General features: G+C 43.2%; 1 protein-coding gene across 1 annotated transcript in view; it reads left to right on the top strand.

Moving 5' to 3' along the window:
- The window catches only part of LOC141148335 (interferon-induced very large GTPase 1-like), a 61,393-nt gene extending 47,702 nt beyond the window's left edge, over window positions 1-13,691 (top strand). Inside the window, exon 3 of the mRNA XM_073635712.1 lies at window positions 3,993-13,691. Within this exon, the coding sequence (XP_073491813.1) occupies window positions 3,993-8,773 (4,781 nt within the window). The 3' untranslated portion in view covers window positions 8,774-13,691. The remainder of the gene's footprint in view (window positions 1-3,992) is intronic.
- Window positions 13,692-19,331: the final 5,640 nt, after the last annotated feature.

Raw genomic sequence — 19,331 nt, 5'->3', positions numbered from 1 at the left:
TTTGTGTTTTGTTTTTCGTTTCAGATGGAGGTTTAGTGCGCCTCGTCTGGATCATTGGTCACTCCTACGTTTGTTGGGGGGCCAGGAGAGGTGACGTACGTCCAGATGGCAGACAATTGGGAATTTCCAGGAGGGAGGCTGACATACGCTGGATGGGGAGACCAGGGATGTTGTGGGGTAGAGTAATGGTGGAAGTGGAAAGGTTCGTAAGATTGAACAGACCTCCTGACGTATTGGTTATCCATGTGAGTGGTAACGACTTAGGGATCCGGCCAGTCAGGGACCTGCTTGCTGACATAAAGAGGGATTTTATGCAGTTGCGCGAAAAATTCCCGGGGACACTTTTGGTATGGTCTGACATAGTGGCTCGAACAACATGGCGCTGGGCTAGGTCAATAGCGAGCATTAACAAGATATACGAGTCAACAAAGTAGTGGGGAGGTTTGTGGTACAGAATGGAGGGATTGTTATAAGGCACAGAGAACTGGAGGTGAATGTAGGTCTCTATTTACGGAAGAATGGTGTTCATCTATCCGACGTAGGGATTGATTTATGGTCTATGGGTTTGCAGGGGGGATTCAACAGGCCCTGAGGGTGTGTAGGGGCCCTCAAGTGTAAGGTTGTCACACTTTTGGGCTGTGGCTGTGTTCTTCTGGTGGTCTTTGACGGGGGCAGTAAAAGGAGGGATAAAATAATGGGTGGGGGGCTCATCATTAGCATGTGCCCCTCCGGTGTATTCCTGAACGTTGGAGGGAATACTGATTTTGTGGCACTGTGGGAAGCGGTTGTCTCCGAGCAGCTGGAGGCCTATTAGTTTGGTAAATATCCCGCAGTGCGTTGGTGTTATACGATGGTATACGTTGGTTATATTTGAAAGGTGGGTCACCGTCAGAGACCATCAGACTGGGGTTAACAGTTTAGGTTATTACGTTATTATTTATGTTTATTGGTTATTTATTGGTTATTTATTGGAGTATTATTTGGAAGTGTTTTAATAAAAGAGGCTGTTATGGCCATTTTACTCCAACAAAGAGAAGGTGTGGTCTCATTATTTTAGGTGGGGAAGATATGGGGTTGGAGTATTATGGTGATTGAATGTAGGGGACATTGGTTTTACACTGGTCATGTGGTTTGAACATCATTTTCATATGAGGCGGGACTTACGTATGCGTTCGCTTCTAATTTTTTTATCACTTTTATTCCTATTACAAGGAATGTAAACATCCCTTGTAATAGGAATATCACATGACAGATCCTCTTTACAGTGAGACATGGGGTCAATAAGACCCCACATCTCACCTCTAGGCTGGGAAGCCTGAAATAAAATAAAAAAATGATCCTGGCTTCGATCATAGTGGTGAGACGGTAGAAGCACCAGAGGGCCGGCGGGAGGGGGGGGAGTCCCCTCTCGCCTCCCGTAAGAGTGATCAAGCAGCAGAATAGCCACTATGATCATTCTTATGGTGTAGGGAATCGCCAGCTGAAAAAGCTGATATCTGAATGATGCCTGTAGCTGCAGGCATCATTCAGATATCCCCACACAAAGTCAAGGACGTCATATGACGGCGGGCGGGAAGTGGTTAAAACACATTTTTTTTTTTTTGACACAAAGTTGTCCATTTATACAATATTTCTAACACATAGCATGTACATACCAAAAATTACACCCCTAAATAGATTCTCCTACTCCTCCTGAGTACGGCGATACCACATGTGTGAGACTTCCACAGCCTGGCCACATACAGAGGCCGAGTACAGCCGAATATGGCTGAGCATGGCTGAGCATGGCTGGGTATGGCAGGGTATTGCAGGGTATCGCCGAGTATGGCTGGGTATCACCGAGTGTTGCACTGTAGGGCTGGGTATTGGGGGGTATTGCAGAGTATTGCAGAGTATTGCAGAGTATGGCTGGGTATTGCAGAGTATTGCAGGGTATTAGAGTATGGAGGGATGGTTGAGCATGGATAGATGGATGGCTGGATGTGACTGCAATTGTCACAGAGCAGCACTGTGGGCACTACAGATCCAGCCCACAGCACTGCTGCCTTCCCTCTCTCCTCTCACACTGCACCGATCGGTACACAGAGGGGCGAGAGGAACCGCCGTCATGACATGACGCCGGTTTGTTTACAAGTGATCGCTCCATCATTTGACGGAGCGATCACATGGTAAACTTCCGCAATCAGCGGTCATTTACCGTGATCCGCCGGGTCCAGAGGATGTTCTCGGGTGCGTGCCCCAGGGGGCGCGCGAGAGTGGGATTCTGGTAGGATGTCACTGTACGCCCTCCCAGAGTTATGCAACCGCCCTGTAGCCATCATTCGGCTATGGGCCGGTTGTTAAGTGGTTAAGGCTGATTTTCACCTGATTTCTGGTGAGTGTAACATCTTAAGGAAGCAGTGTCCCATGTGGTGTGGTGAAGGAATGGAGATTCTGAGTAATTATAATTAAAAATATTTCAACACTCCCCCACGCACTGTTGGTTATTTTGTTACAGCTGATTACTCTACAGAGACTTTTTTATTCTTGTTTATAAATGAGGACATTGTGCTGTTTATATACAGTGGAACCTCGGATTACGAGCATAATCCGTTCCAGGAGTATGCTTGTAATCCAAAGTACTCGCATATCAAAGCGAGTTTTTCCATTGAAGTCAATGTAAACGAAAAAAATTTGTTCCGCATTGACTTCAATGGGATGCAATACCGCATGCGGCCAGAGGCGGGGGGCGCCGGAGAGCCTCGGAAATGGCCGAAAAGGCCCGAGCACACTTCGGCGGACCTTGGCAAACCTGGGAAAGACTCCGTTCACGAGCCTTTCCCAGGTTTGCCGAGGTTGGCCGAACTGTCCTCGGGAGTTTCCGCGCATTTCCAAACGCCGATGATCAGCGCCTTTCGGCTCTGCTCGGCTCCGGCGCCCCCCACCTCAGGCCAAAAGCGGTACTGCACACCGCTTTTGGCCTGAATCCTGCTCGTCTTGCAAAACAACACTCGCAAACCGAGTTAGGATTTTTAGAAATACAGTGCTCGGTTTGCGAAACGCTCGTTAACCGCGTTACTCGCAAACCGAGGTTCCACTATATATATATATATATATATATATATATATATATATATATATAATGTGCTTAAAATTATTACCCTTCGGAATCGATACAAGAGTATAGCTCTGCTAATGCCTATATCTCCTTAGGGCGTGTAGACATATTACTTCCTGATTCACTTAATAGCAGCATCTGAAGGGTCTGTGACCTGATTATTTGAACAGATTCATGAGTGCTGAGGGAAAGTGGATGTTTGCTGTTTAGTGATTATTTACTTTTATTGTTTTCGACATATCATCTATGTACTGGGGTAAAATAATTACATGATGTATCATGCATGATTTTATTATTTCCACGCTATACGTGTCAATATGTGTCTCAGCATGTAACATATTGTTTATGGGATGTCTGACCAAATAACTGTTTGTAAGATTGTCAACCACACCTGACATTTCCTACACAAATGTATTATTTGTAAATTATTTTATTTTTTTGTTCTAATAAAGAACTGTTTAGAGTGGGAAAAAAATCATATTGGTCAATTGCAACAGCAAACTCGATCACAGGAGCAGAATAAACTGATTATACACTTTACAATCTGATATTTTAACCTCCTTTGGATTTACCAAAAACTATGCAGTGCAAGGAACTGCCTATATGGATATGTGAACATTATAGAGTCAATGGTAACTTTAAACACAATTGTCCAAAGACTGTAAAATCAGATCGTAATGACCAGATTATGTCAAACAACCCATAGAGTAGATTTTTCTCAGATTGGCCCATCCTTGTTTCCTGTGAACATTTATATGTAAAACGTCTTTCAGATATTTTTTTTTTTTTTTCCAATTCAAAGATTTTTATTGGATTTTTCAGATATTTGTAAAACGTCTTTCAAACAGGATTTTTTTTTGTATTGAACACTAATATGTGCTCTCGTGTTTTGCAGACAGAAGAAAGATTTTCCTAGACCTCCTAACACAGCTGAAATTGAACGGTAATGAGGAGTCAAAACTAACATTGAACAATGTTCTTTGCATTGATCCAGAGAATCTAGATAATAGGAAACCCCAGAAGATAGAAGACCTTCCCCAACATGTTCTACAGAAGTTAATGGCTGTGAACATAACTGCAAGAAACACAGTCATTGAAAATAATTCAAGTGTAGACGCAAATGAAGATGATAACTCATTAGACTTCTTAGATATACAAGTTAAACGTTCCACACCATCAGTTCACCCCTTGGATGTCCTGTGTGCTCTTCTTCATTGTTCAGACAGTTTTCTACAACAAGAGATTGTAACCAAAATGGCCATGTGTCAGTTTGCTGTCCCTTTGCTGCTCCCTTCTGGTGACGGGTCACACTGCACCCTCATGCTTTGGGCAATGAGAGATATAGTAAAGAAATGGAGACCTCAGTCAATAGCTGACAGTAAAAGGTTCAAAGAGGAGAATTTGGTGAATATTTCTATGTCCATTTTCTCTTTTGTTAGGCTGGGGGAAAACAAATTATCCAAATCTACAGTCCTGAACAAAGTTCTTAATCCAGTTCAACAATGTAACAGCTACTTCATTTGCCATGATATAGCAGGGGGAAACATTGAGAGGAAAATATCTGATGGACTGGTGGAAATGTCCTGGTATTTTCCCTGTGGTAAGTCTGATGTTTTCCCAGAGCCCATCGCAGTGGCAAACTTACGCGGAGACCTGGAGTCCAACTGGGACCAGTTCATGTTTCAGACTCGAGTCTCATCAGCTGTATTTATATTCATTGAGAATATTTCTGAGGGACAGTTCAGGCTGTTATCATCCTGCAAGAATACTCACAGCCATTTTTTTCTGATTTGTCCTCCAGGATATCAAATGAAGCCAGAGACACGGCAATATCTAAAAAATCTGATGTCAGAGTTAAGCATTGATAAAACAAATGTAATAGTAAATACAGACACAGGAAATAATACAGAGCTTGCTAAGAAAATACAACAATGCATTTGTTCCTCAAACAACAAAAAACAAGTAACCTTGGAGAATGTGAGTAAAGAAATAGGTGAACTTTCAATACTTGTTGATGAAAACTCTCCTGAATCTCAAAAAGCAGCAGAGTTTGCCCGTAATATTTTCTCCACAATAGGTGATGTTGAAGAGTTTAAGAAGAAAACACTGATACAAGGACATCCATGGAAAGAATTGTCTAAAATAGAAAAGGAGATGTGCAGAATGAAAAAGCAAGGAGGAAAAGATACAGAAGAATATAGATCTGAACTGGAATCACGTCGGTCTTTATTACGCACTGCGCAACATGAGCAAGACATACCAAAGAGCATAATGTTGTTTATAAATGCAATAACTCATTTGAATCAGAAAGAGAGACAATTCTTTTTAAAATGGACAAAGCTTCTGTTGAATTCAATGGCTAGAAATAATTTTTTTCAGTTACAAAAAAAATATATGGAGTATACCAGGCTGAACAGCGAAGAACTGAAGCAGCTAGATCAAAGTATCTATAGCAGCTCTTTAGGAATCGAACACTTCATACGGGAGATAGGACAAATATATGAGGCTGAGTGTTACGCAACTAGATGCATCAGTGATCTAGAACAGGAAAAACAATTTCTGAGACTTCCAGGAATAGTTGCGGATCTCTTGATGGAAGGATTTCCAGTGGAGCTGGTTGATGGAGATGTTTCTAACATCCCTATACAATGGATAACTGATATTCTGACTGAGCTGGACAAGAAGACAGGAGGACAACGCAAAATGGGAGTGATATCTGTACTGGGAGTGCAGAGTACTGGGAAGTCCACCCTTTTGAACACCATGTTTGGTCTGCAGTTCCCGGTGGCCAGTGGACGATGCACACGAGGAGCCTTCATGACCCTTCTAAAAGTGAAAGAGAGCTTCCAGGAGGAGCTGGGCTGTGACTTCATTCTGGTGATTGACACTGAGGGGTTGAAAGCTCCAGAGTTGGCCTATTTGGAGGACAGTAATGAACATGACAATGAGCTGGCCACACTGGTGGCAGGTTTGAGTGACATTACCATATTCACCATGGCCATGGAAGCCAGTACAGAAATGAACGACATTTTACAGATTGTGGTCCATGCTTTTCTTCGGATTAAAGAAGTAGGAAGAAAACCCAACTGCCAGTTTGTACATCAGAGTGTCAGTGACATATCTGCTCATGATATGAACATGAGAGACAGGAAGAAAATTCTTGATCTCTTGGACAAAATGACAGAAGTAGCAGCAGAAATGGAAAAGAAGACTGATATAATGACTTTTAGTGATGTCATGGATTATGATTTTGAGAAACACAACTGGTACTTTCCAGCATTATTTCAAGGAGTGTCGCCTATGGCTTCAGTCAATATTGGCTACAGTGAGCATGTTTTTGAGTTAAAAAATTCTTTATTTGACTTCATGAAAACTGACAAATCTAATTTCAAACCACTCAAGATTCATGAATTCAAAACCTGGATGGAAGATTTATGGACAGCAGTTAAGTATGAAACATTTATATTTAGTTTCAAAAACACCCTGGTAGCAGATGCTTACAACAAACTGTGCATTAATTTCTCTCAATGGGAATGGCAACTGAGCCAAAAGGTGCACAACTGGTTTAGCGGCACATACACATTTATTAAAAATCAGTCTACAGACACTCTTAATGCAGAGACATGTGATAAATACAAACAGGAACTTCAAGACGTTCTACGAGAAGAAAAAAAAAACATGCTGAAATTGCTAGAAAGCTATTATGAAAATAAAGCAGAGAATTCCCATCTAATAGAAGAATTCAGGACACGGTTTGTCTTAAGTATAACTTCTCTAATAGAGAGTCATGAAAACAGCACACTAAAAAAGTGTGAAGAGGCTGTTTCTATCCAGAAAGGAAAGATAGAGATTCAAAATATGCAGAACAGATACCAGAAATTAATTGAAGATAAAATCACAGAATTACTGCAAATCAAAAGTAGGAAGAAAGAAGTCAGTGACAAAGAATTACAGAAAGAGTTTGACACAATGTGGGGAAGTACACTGTCAGGTTTACACTTTGACAAAATAAATCCAAGCAATGTTAGTGGGAAAATGTTATCGGAACTTAAGCTGGACATGAAGAATAAAAGTACTGCTGTACAAGAAGAAATAAAACAAATTAACAGTTTAGCGACCTATAAAAAAACATTTGAAATGAAAAAAAAGTATATTGATTCCTCCAGGACCAAAAAAACATTGGAAGCTGTAGCAAATTATTTTCCACGTCTCTATAAAAAATCTGAAGATTTTGCACAACTATTGATTGATAGTTGCAATAAATATGTGACAGGAAAGATAAACAGCTCTGAAGATTATACAGATGTGTACTGTAAGGATTTGCTGCACATGATCAATGAAAAGTTTGAGGAAACTGACAGTAAAAAGCTAAAACTCTCTACAAAATTTGAGCTGGATATCAAACTTTACATTTTAGCAAATGCAGCTCAAGAGTTTGAAAAGATGCATGAGAAATTCATAGAGGAGAATGACCCTAAAATGTGCCTGAATAAACTGAAGACTCAGTATTTTTTAATGTTTCAGAACATTTTCCGAGAAAAAGATGAATGTCATAGCAGAGCCAAACTCTTCTATGAGAGCTATCTGGAGCCGGCTATTGTTAAGTACATTTTTAAACAGATTGGTGTAAAAATTGTTGATGATATTCTAAGCAGTTCTGACAAGGAGGTCTTCACCAGCAGAAAATGTTTTCAGTTTACCGTCTTGCAGAGTCTCCTGGAAGAAATGTCATTTAAGAAATATCTCCGCTACATTCAGTCATATGAAGAATTTTTAGTTGACTGGATACTACAGTACATCTTAGACAAATACCAAAATTCCTCGACTCTCACAAGATTCAGAGAGGAAATTTTCAATTCCATTAAGAATAGGATCACAGTTGTTCTTAGTGATAAAAAGTGTCTCCATAGTAAAGATATAGGCAAATATTTAGACAATGTTTGTGGGATGCTAAACAGAGAATTAGTAATTAGCAAGGAGGGATTGAAGCTGATCACATTCCACAGCAAAGCAAATGTTGGAGAGTTCTCATCATACATCAAGTCATTGCTAAAGGAAGAAACAAAAAGTATTTTGTCAGATGTGCAGGCTATAAAAATTGAGTGTATACTTGAAGCGGTCACTCCGAAGCCTCAGGAGGAGCTGCTCAAGAAGGTGATTGGTTGCAGGAAGCAGTGCCCATTCTGTAAAGCTCCCTGTGAGGACGGAGGCAAAAATCATCAAAAACACTCTGCTTTTCTCCACAGACCAGAGGGATTGGGAAGATTAAAAATGGATGAAACAAACACACTGGCCACTGGGATCTGCACCACTTCTGTGTCTTCCAGTGACAAATTCAAGAATCCAGATACAGAGTGGAAATTTCACGAATATAAAAAGTACAAAGAGATTTACCCAGATTGGGAGATAAGACCTTTTACGTACATTTGGGCAACAGACTACTGGAAGTTCATTTTCGTGAAATTTAATGAGAAGTTTGCAAAGGAATATGAATGTGAGCCAGCTGTACTGCCTGAATACTGGAAGAAAATAACCAAAGAGGAAGCTCTTTACAGCTTAAAAATGGTGTATCGTTATGCATCTGATGCATATCTTCACCCATTTAAAATGTATTTATTTCTTTCTCTAGAGAAAGAGCTAGCGAGAATCACAGACAAAACACTCTCCCAAGAATAATCCACCTGTCACTGATTGTTTTATTTACAATTTCAGTTCTTCAGGGCAATTAAGATGATAAAATTATGTGAGCTAAAGTACAGGCAGGCATGCTTAATAAGGATTTTGCTGACAACAAAGCATAATCCATCCAGGTGTTCCTACAAATCAGAATGCAGAAGTGTTAGAACCCTAGTCTGTTTTTTATTGCTGGAAGGGAAGATAACTGAACCCCCGATCTGTATCTATTTCCACCTGATGGTGTGGAAATGATGAAAATATGATAGTGTTCTCCTACTTTAAAGACTCTCATGGACTGTGACTGGAGAAAGATATATGGACTGGAGTTCCACTCCTAAGAACTGAAACCAAGAAAACAAATGCATTTCCTTAAATGTGGAATCCAAATAAATATCCAATGCAGCCAACAGCTGCTGTTAAGTATAGCCTTTCCTAGACCAAGTCCAATAACTAAGACTCTCCATTTATTCTCAAGTTCTAAAGAAGGGGTACCTTTGAACCCCTGAAACCCATTGAATATTTGTACAGATTCTACAGAACTTTTATTGGAATAAACTTATTTTTGGACTTTAGTTCATCAGTGTGGAGCTCCAGTCTGTTTCACTTTCTCTGGTGTTTATTGTTCTCTGTCGCCTTTCTAGGGAAATTCACCCTCTCCATGAATTGTACTATTAAAGGGATGAAAAATCTAAATTGTTACAGTTGTTACTAGAATAGAAATAAAGGGGAAACCTGCTTCAAGGACAACTAAAATGGGATTTAATTTCAATTTGAAGAAATGTCCATAAACATCATGCTTTGTACACAGAACAAGAAGTAAAATCTCCCAAATAGGACACAAATAGGAAAATAAAGTAGAGATTCTAACCATTCACTGTTCTATGCAAACCATAAAAAAGGCTTGTCTAGGGAAGCACTGTAAATCATGACAAATAGAATATATGTTCATTTCTAAATTCTGCGTTGGAATTTCTCTTATTAATAAATGTAAGTAGAGAAATATTGTAGTAGTTTAATGTCTTCTTCTTATTATTGTTATAATTGTAGTCGTTTTATTTTGTTCATCATGGTACTGATGGCTGGAACACTTTTAATGATAATGATGATAAACCAGCTTGAACACAATGGATGCATGTGCTTACTGTTGTAGACTGGTGTTGCCTTGAAACTGCTTATTTACAATTATATGACTAAATCACGTAGACATTTTCATCTTTATATCTGTTATAATTCCTGAAAATGGAGCTTTAACCACTAGAAGACCATATACTGCGGCAAGTTGGCACTCCTGGGCAAATTGCCATAGCTAAACGTTGGCCGCTTTAAGACCACTAGGGGGCGCGCACCCACGATCGCTCCTGAGAGAGACAGAACAGAGATCTGTCAATGTAAACAGACACATCTCCATTCTGTCAGGGGAGAGGAGACTGATCTGTTGTTCATACTAAGTATAACAAGGATCGGTCCTGTCACGGAACGTCCCACACTCCGCTTGAGTGCTTCCGTCATATACCACTAACTCCCAGTCTGTATACAGATATCCCAACCTCTGCGAGCACAAACAAGGCGACACTTGCTTGTTGCTACCAAGAACTCACTTTATTCAGAACCAGAATACAGTCTTATATACACAGGAGAAGATTACTTTAACAATACAAACGTAACCTAATTAACATGAGCTAATTATCTAATCCTTTATACAGCCTAGGTGAGTGAAACATGACCTTTCGCCCAGACTTGTGGTTACCGAGCTTCACACAGTTATATCAACACAATAGCAGTCGTCCCGTCTCCTACATTGTATAGAGGACAATATCATTAGCTCATTCAATTAACATAAACACAGGTTGATGACACCAGTATCTCCTCACAGGATGTGTCCCAACAGAATGAATCCATTGAAAATCCAGGGCCCATAATCAAAAGGCAACAGGCTTGCATACAGTCCTCTCCAACAGCCTCTGTTCTGGCTAGAACTGTGACATTTCTCCCATTTCGGCAGGAGACTAACATAGGAGGAGACCCCAGACGGGTTGACTCCGAAGTTAGTAAGTAGTTCCGGTCCTCTACTGCCTGTACCCACACAGTACCCCAAATAAATTGTTCCAAACAGAGTATTACTCACCCAGCCAACCTCTGCCTCTCTCAGAGAACATATCCGCCGCTGGGGAGAGGCCCGGACTGGCCCTTCTCCCTGGAATCCTTTCTGCCGCTGGAGAGAAGACAGGGGGACTGGGCTCACTCCATCCTGCTGTTGGGGATCTGGGCCGACTGCCCAGCATCCCTGGGGTATACAGGTGGGAACTGAAGCCCCATCAACCGACACCAGATCAAGCTGCAGTTGTGAGGTGATGATTGCATTCTCTCCTTGGATCCTGATCTGCAGCTTGCGATAGACTGCCATCTCCTCACCTTGGGCCTCCACAATTGCTGCAGGTGTGGGGCAGAGGTCTTGGACCCTCTGTCCGGTTGCCAGCACTTCTGCTGGGGGTTTGCCAGGTGGTTCCTCCTCTACAGAAACGTCTATTAAATCCCCAGTCTCTGGCATTGGTAAAAGTATGGGACAGAGGTCTTGGACCCTCTGTTCAGTTACCAGATCTTCATCTGGAGAAGTTTGTTTTAACTCCATAGATGCTGCTGGCAGAAAATCACATGTCCCTGTCAGTGTTGTGGGAGAAAGGCCGACTACCTCTTCTCTCAAGAAGGCCGAAGCCACTGTTGGTGCTGGGCAGAGCACAGTGAACTTTGGCCCTGATAGCAGCTCTTCTGCTGGAGGCTCATCAGCTTGTTCTTCCTCAGCAGAAAAGTCTATCAAGTCCCATGTCTCTGCAACTGATGTCTGGGGATATAGGTTCACCATCTCCTGTCCATGGAACCCAGAAGATGTTATCAGTGCTGGGCAGAGGTTAGCAGAGCTCTGCCCTGTTGTCAGCACTTTAGGTTTGGGGACGGCAATCTCCGGATTTTCCACTGCCGATTCTCTGGCATGCTGCTGAACGTGTTCTAGCAGTTTCCTGTATGCCCTTTCCAGATGCTGTTCCTTCCTTAGCAAATGGTCCAGATCAGGTTTGAGCTCTGAGACCCCTGCAAGACCGAGCATAGACTCTCTATAATCTCTCAGGTCCTCAAGGTCAGGTTCCCCTTCATCGCCAAACATAAAAAGATCTGTAAGGTTCTCCCACAGCAATCCAGGGCCGCCAAAGTCATATCCCTCTGGAGAGCATTCTGTCATCTCCCCTAAATATCCCTCCTCTGCGTGCCATTGCAGAGCCCGATAACGATTGTCCAGCTCTATCTCCTGCTGGACCAACCTGTCCAACTCAGTCACCCATTGCTCCTGGGGCTGCTCTCCCAGGAATGCCATCCGTAATGCCCGTTGGTCACTGGCCCGTTGCTCTTGGGTTGGAAAGCACTTGCCCTGTTTTATACCAGCGAGACGGAGGGCTGCAATCCAGAGCTCCACCCGAATTTGCTGCCTAAGCTCCAGGTATTCATCCTCAGACACAGTCCTGGTGTATGTTGAAAGGATGATCCGCAGCAGCCCCGGGAATTCTGATGCCAGGTCCATATCTCCGCTGGGGTGACTGAATTCTGCTATGCTGATCTTGGATCCAGTTGGAGGTTTGGATGTCCCAGACTTCAGGAAGCTTTCCCGCTGCTTGCCACCAATGTCACGGAACGTCCCACACTCCGCTTGAGTGCTTCCGTCATATACCACTAACTCCCAGTCTGTATACAGATATCCCAACCTCTGCGAGCACAAACAAGGCGACACTTGCTTGTTGCTACCAAGAACTCACTTTATTCAGAACCAGAATACAGTCTTATATACACAGGAGAAGATTACTTTAACAATACAAACGTAACCTAATTAACATGAGCTAATTATCTAATTCTTTATACAGCCTAGGTGAGTGAAACATGACCTTTCGCCCAGACTTGTGGTTACCGAGCTTCACACAGTTATATCAACACAATAGCAGTCGTCCCGTCTCCTACATTGTATAGAGGACAATATCATTAGCTCATTCAATTAACATAAACACAGGTTGATGACACCAGTATCTCCTCACAGGATGTGTCCCAACAGAATGAATCCATTGAAAATCCAGGGCCCATAATCAAAAGGCAACAGGCTTGCATACAGTCCTCTCCAACAGCCTCTGTTCTGGCTAGAACTGTGACAGGTCCCATCCCCCCAGAGTTAGAATCACTACCTAGGACACACATTTAAACCTTTGATCACCCCCTAGTGTTAACCCCTTCCCTGCCAGTGACATTTATACAGTAATCCATGGCTATTTCTAGCTCTGATCGCTGTATAAATGTTAATGGTCCCAAAAAAGTGTCAAAAGTGTCCAATCTGTCCGCCGCAATGTCGCAGTCCCCCTAAAAATCGCAGATCGCCACCATTGGTAAAATGCCATAAATATATCCCCTATTTTGTAGACACTATAACTTTTGTGCAAACGCTTATTGAGATTTTTTTACCAAAAATATGTAGAAGAATACATATCTGCTTAAACTGAGGAAGAGATTAGTTTTTTATATATTTTTGGGGGGATATTTATATAGCAGAAAGTAAAAAAATATTGCTTTTTTAAAAAAAAATTTTTTTTTTTTGTTTGTAGCACAAAAAATCAAAACCGCAGAGGTGATCAAATACCACCAAAAGAAACCTCTATTTGTGGGTTAAAGCGAAACAGTGCCATATCGCACAAAATGGCCTAGTCATTAAGGGGGCAAATCCTTCTGGGGATGAAATGGTTAAAGTGGTAAAAGCTTTTATTTTTTTTATTGTGTTTATTTAGCCACTGAAAGCTTTCATTTTGACTATATTATACTTTTCTTTATGTATTCTTGAAACACAAATGGACTTGATAACGATGTAATAAACATAAATAAAAGATGTCACGCAGTTAAAGTGTCTTGTCTTTTATTCCAGTTCTATGCTGACATTCAAATGTCACAGGTAACCAGGGATGGACTGGCCATCGGGACTACCGGGACTTTCCCGGTGGGCCGATGGCTCAGTGGGCCGGTTTCAGCGGTCTCCTATTGCCTCGGAGGTCCGGGGCGATCTACCCATCAATCGCCGACAGCTGGCGCCTGACGATCGAGAGCCAGAATGCAGAGTAGCGCAGGAAGCGTCTGTCTGTAGTAAGTTCTCTCTCTCTCATGTCATGCAGCGCTGCTCGCTCCCCGGCGGCCCCTCCTCTCCTCGTCTATCCCATATGATGTCACAAGCGAACGGGGATAGACGAGAAGAGAGGAGGGGCCGCCGGGGAGCGAGCAGAGCTGCGTGACATGAGAGAGAGAACTTACTACTAGGGATGAGCTTCGTGTTTGAGTCGAAAGCCATGTTCGACTCGAACATCGTCTTTTCGCCCGTTCGCCAAATTGCGAACGATATGGGCCATTCGCGCCAAATTTGTGTGGCGCGTCACGGCCCATAATTCACTGTGGCATCGCAGTGCATTGCTGGCTGATGATTGGCCAAGCATGCACTATGACCCGCATGCTTGGCCAATCACAGTGCCGTCAGTAGAGAGAGCTGTAATTGGCCAAAGCCAGGGTGGCTTTGGCCAATTATGGCTCAGGGGGTTTAGAACACGCCCCACACTATATAATATATATATATACACACTGTATTCAGTTTAGCTAGATCCGTTCCTGTTATCTTCCTACTGACAGGCAGGCTTGTCTTGTTACAGTATTTACAGCTACCTGAAGAAAATTGCTGGTGTTCTTTTGATCCTATTAGTACCACAGTCAGGCAGTTAGACTAGTTACAGTTAGTGTAGTGCGTCCTCCTCACAGTGTTCAGTTAAAGCTACAAGTTAGTTTAGTGTGACCTCTGCACAGTGTTCAGCTAAAGCTACAAGTTAGGGTAGTGCGTCATCCTCATAGTGTTCAGCTAAAGCTACAAGTTAGTTTAGTGTGACCTCTACACAGTGTTCAGCTAAGGCTCGGTTCACACGGGGGCGACTTGTCAGGCGACCTAGTCGCCTGACAAGTCGCATCCCGTTCTGTACAATGGAACCGTTCTAAGGGGAGCGACGCAAGTTGCTCCAACTTAGAAAAAGATTCCTGTACGACTTTGGGGGCGACTTGGGGCGACTTGCATAGACTTCTATACAGAAGTAGTTTTGCAAGTCGCCCAGGCAGTCATGTGCAGGTCGTGCCGCCTCTGGTGTGAACCGAGGCTAAAGCTACAAGTTAGGGTAGTGCGTCCTCTGCACAGTGTTCAGCTAAAGCTACAAGTTAGTGTAGTGTGTTCTCTGAACAGTGTTCAGCTAAAACTTCAAGTTAGTGTAGTGCGACCTCTGCACAGTGTTCAGCTAAAGCTACAAGTTAGTGTAGTGCGTCCTCTGAACAGTCTTCAGCTAAAACTACAAGTTAGTGTAGTGTGACCTCTGCACAGTGTTCAGCTAAAGCTACAAGTTAGTGTAGTGCGTCCTCTGCACAGTGTTCAGCTAAAGCAACAAGTTAGTGTAGTGCATCCTCCTCACAGTGTTCAGCTAAAACTACAAGTTTGTTTCTTGCGAGCTCTGCACAGTGTTCACCTAAAGCTACCTGTCGAAGGTTGGTGGTGTTTTCCTGATCCTATCACTACCGCAGGCAGCTAAATAAGCTACAAGTTAGTTTTGCAAGCTCTGCACAGTGTTCACCTAAAGCTACCTGTAGAAGGTTGGTGGTGTTTTCCTGATCCTATCACTACCACAGGCAGCTAAATAAGCTACAAGTTAGTTTTTTGCGAGCTCTGCACAGTGTTCACCTAAAGCTACCTGTAGAAGGTTGGTGGTGTTTTCTTGATCCTATCACTACCGCAGGCAGCTTAATAAGCTACAAGTTAGTTTTTTCCGAGCTCTGCACAGTGTTCAGCTAAAACTACAAGTTAGTGTAGCGCGAGCTCTGCACAGTGTTCAGCTAAAGCTACAAGTTAGTGTAGTGCGTCCTCTGAACAGTGTTCAGCTAAAACTACAAGTTAGTGTAGTGCGACCTTTGCACAATGTTCACCTAAAGCTACCTGTAGAAGTTTGGTGGTGTTTTCCTGATCCTATCACTACCGCAGGCAGCTAAATAAGCTACAAGTTAGTTTTTTGCAAGCTCTGCACAGTGTTCAGCTAAAGCTACCTGTAGAAGGTTGGTGGTGTTCTCATACTACAGGCAGGCAGTTGATTTTGCTAGCTGCAGTATCAGTATATATGTAGCAATAACTCTCGGTGGAGCTGCTGGTTTAAGCGGGCCTGCCCTCTATGCTCTTCACCCTTCTTAAATTGTTCAACCCCCTTGACACAACTGTAGTGCAGTGTTGTAACAATATGTGTATCAACTTTTACCCACAATACACTTATCGCTATAGTTACCTCTACCTGGGTGCTGGTAGCTCCAACTGCAGGAGAAATGACAACACTGCACACAAACCAGTAATAACCAAAAAATAACTTCGGTCTTTGTGTAAATAATATTTTAATATATATAAAGAGTTATTACACTGAATATACTATCACACCAACGTGATGTGACAGTATAAGAAATGGTTATGACAATCAGTAACAGACAAAAATATATCTAATTGTATACAAATGTACCCGGGAGCCCCCCCCCTGCTCTAGACCTTAAAGTCACTATCCTTTGTAACTAAATGCAGGGCCCTGCAATGAAAAGGTAGTCCTGACGTCTTCAGTCTTAGTTAGCTTTTATAATTGTAATCCGCAAAGGGGTTCCTCCTGTGTGTTGCGCAGTGTAATGTAACACACTAAAACAATTGTAATCCAGCAGATTGACTAAGTGTTCTCATATGAAGAAAACAAACATCTAGCATCCGTTCTTGAATACTGAAGTCTATTCAGATGTGAAGTTCTCCAACTTAACTTGGTCCGTGGGACTATCTGTCCCAGCAACACTCTGTACAGTTCTAAATGTGTGTGTAGTATTTAAATAAACTTCTGGGTGTTAACCCTCTCACCACACAGGATCCGGGCAGGTAGATGCCTCAATTTCAGCAGTTCTCAGTCAGTATGGAGCCACCACCTCGCTGTCACACTGTTCCGTTCACTAACGACCAGGAGTTCTCGATTATCTCCCCACGGGTCTCTGGAAGGATCACTTCTGCTGTTCTAGCACACTGTAATGCGATGGCAGGATCCTTGCAGCTGCTCCGCTCCTTCGCAAAGTAGGCCGCAACCCTGTGGGACACACACACCCACAGAGTTCTGCTGGCAGGCCACGCGTCCCAGGAACAAGAGACCTAAAATGGCCGCTCCTTACCCTTTTATATCCTCCCACAATGCAGTTCAGTTCTCACCTTGTCCAGGAGCATTGTGGGTGGGTCATAGCTAAAGTTCAGAAGTAAACAATAAATCACTTCCATGTCACTTCACTTAATAATGAAACGTAAACATATTGTACTTTCTCAATTGTCCACAAGATGGCACTAACGTACTGTATAACACACATATGACTAGAAACACAAGTTGTCAGCGCTACATACTCCCCCTGCTTTAAATCTTTGGTCCCCAAAGATATGTAAGCCCTTGTTCCTGCTACACATCTTAGCCTCTAAACGAGTGCACAGGACCGACAGAGGAGCCTCTCACCAATTCTCAGGTGTTCAAAAGCTACTCTGTGTACCCACAACTGTCACTTTAGTATCAGATACAGGTGTGACAAGGGGTGAAACAGGGCTCTCATTGTCCAGATTGACTGAGGAGGAGCTAGACTCATCAACATTCCTTTTGCTGGTAATCTTTGTTGTTTCAGAACACTCGCCCAATGCATAGTATGTTAGTCTCTTGGGTGGGCGAATGTTCCTCTTTTCCCTTTGTTTTTTTGGTGTGTCCCCTATTTCTGGATGGACACCATTTTATTCTACTTCAGTGGGAGATAAACACTTTTCAGCTTTCCCAGACAATGGCACAAACTCTGGAGCTTCTGGCCTGAGAGCCTCACTACTCTCCTCGGCTGTGGGTGAGTGATGAAACATTCGCTTCAGTTTCGGGTATATTAGATGACCACAACCAGCTAATGTCCATCTCTCTCTCCTCACTGTCTTCAGTTGTCAATGCCCCAGATTGGGACCTAGTTACAGGCTGTTGTGCAACTTCTGATGTAGATGATAACTCCTCCTCGGAGATTATCCTGACTACATCAGTAAGGGGCAAAAGGTGATTCCGATGCCAAGTCTTAGTTGGTCCAGCACTTCCTTCTGGACTGATTTCAAATACTGAAAGTCTTGGGAGCTGTTTACACACAACGTATGGCTGTGATCTCCAGCGATTCGCCAACTTGTGTTTGCCAGGAATACAGTAGGTGACCGCGATATTGTGTCAATTTTACACCTGTGAGCCCCGTCGCGGGAGCCAGCGCCGAGATGGCTCACTCCCAAATTTTAAATGAAAAAACCGGCGTGGGTCCCCCCCCAGGAGCATACCAGGCCCTTAGGTCTGGTATGGATTGTAAGGGGAACCCCCTACGCCGAAAAATCAGCATAGGGGTCCCCCCAAAATCCATACCAGACCCTTATCAGAGCACGCAGCTCGGCCGGCCAGGAAAGGGGCTGGGGACGAGCGAGCGCCCCCCTCCTGAGCCGTACCAGGCCGCATGCCCTTAACATGGGTGCTTGCAGGCCTCCCCTCCCCCAAAGCACCTTGTCCCCATGTTGATGAGGACAAGGGCCTCTTCCTGACAACCCTGGCCCTGTTGGGGACTGCGGGCGGGGGGCTTATCGGAACCTGGGAGCCCCCTTTAATAAGGAGGCCCCCAGATCCCGGCCCACCACCCTATGTGAATGAGTATGGGGTACATGGTACCCCTACCCATTCACCTAGGGAAATGTGTCAATAAAAAAAAAACACAGTACACAGGTTTTAAGAGTAATTTATTAGGCAGCTCCGGGGTCTTCTTTCCGACTTCGGGGGGGGTCTTCTTCCGACTTCTCCCGGTGTTCTGCCTCTTCTCCTGGGCCCCTCCGCTATCTTCTTCCAGCTCTTTTGCCAGCGGGGGCCCGGTCTGCTGCCGCTGTCTTGTTGCCGCTGTAAATTCCGATCGTGTGTACACGGATCTGACGCACAAAGTTCCACGCATGCTCGGAATCAAGCAGAAGAGCAGCACTGGCTATTGAACTTCATTTTCCTTGGCTCGTCGTACGTGTTGTTTGTCACCGTGTTCGGAATTTCCGGCCAAGTTTGTGTGACCCTGCGTATGCAAGACAAGTTTGAGCCAACATCCGTTGGAAAAAAAACATAGTTTTAGTTTGTAAGAGGGAGAAATTGTAGAATGAAATTTGCACATTTTGTCTTTCAGTTGTTTTACAACCTATCACTACTTGAAATAGAAAGAAGTATTTTTCTTGCTACTAACTGACCTTAGAATATATAGAGATTGCTAATAGATAACCTTATTTGTGCCTAAAAAAATTCTGGTATGTGCATTACTTTGGCATTGCTGAATCAATAGGTGCATAGCTAGATTGTAAAAATGGATCTGGTCCATACAGAGTGTACAGGTGCTGCTGGAGCTCAAATGGTTAAGAAACTTCAAAACACTTGCAAAT

This window comes from Aquarana catesbeiana, linkage group LG06 (assembly GCF_042186555.1).
Source record: "Aquarana catesbeiana isolate 2022-GZ linkage group LG06, ASM4218655v1, whole genome shotgun sequence".
Lineage (NCBI taxonomy): Eukaryota > Metazoa > Chordata > Amphibia > Anura > Ranidae > Aquarana > Aquarana catesbeiana.
This window is presented reverse-complemented; position numbering and strand designations above follow the sequence as displayed.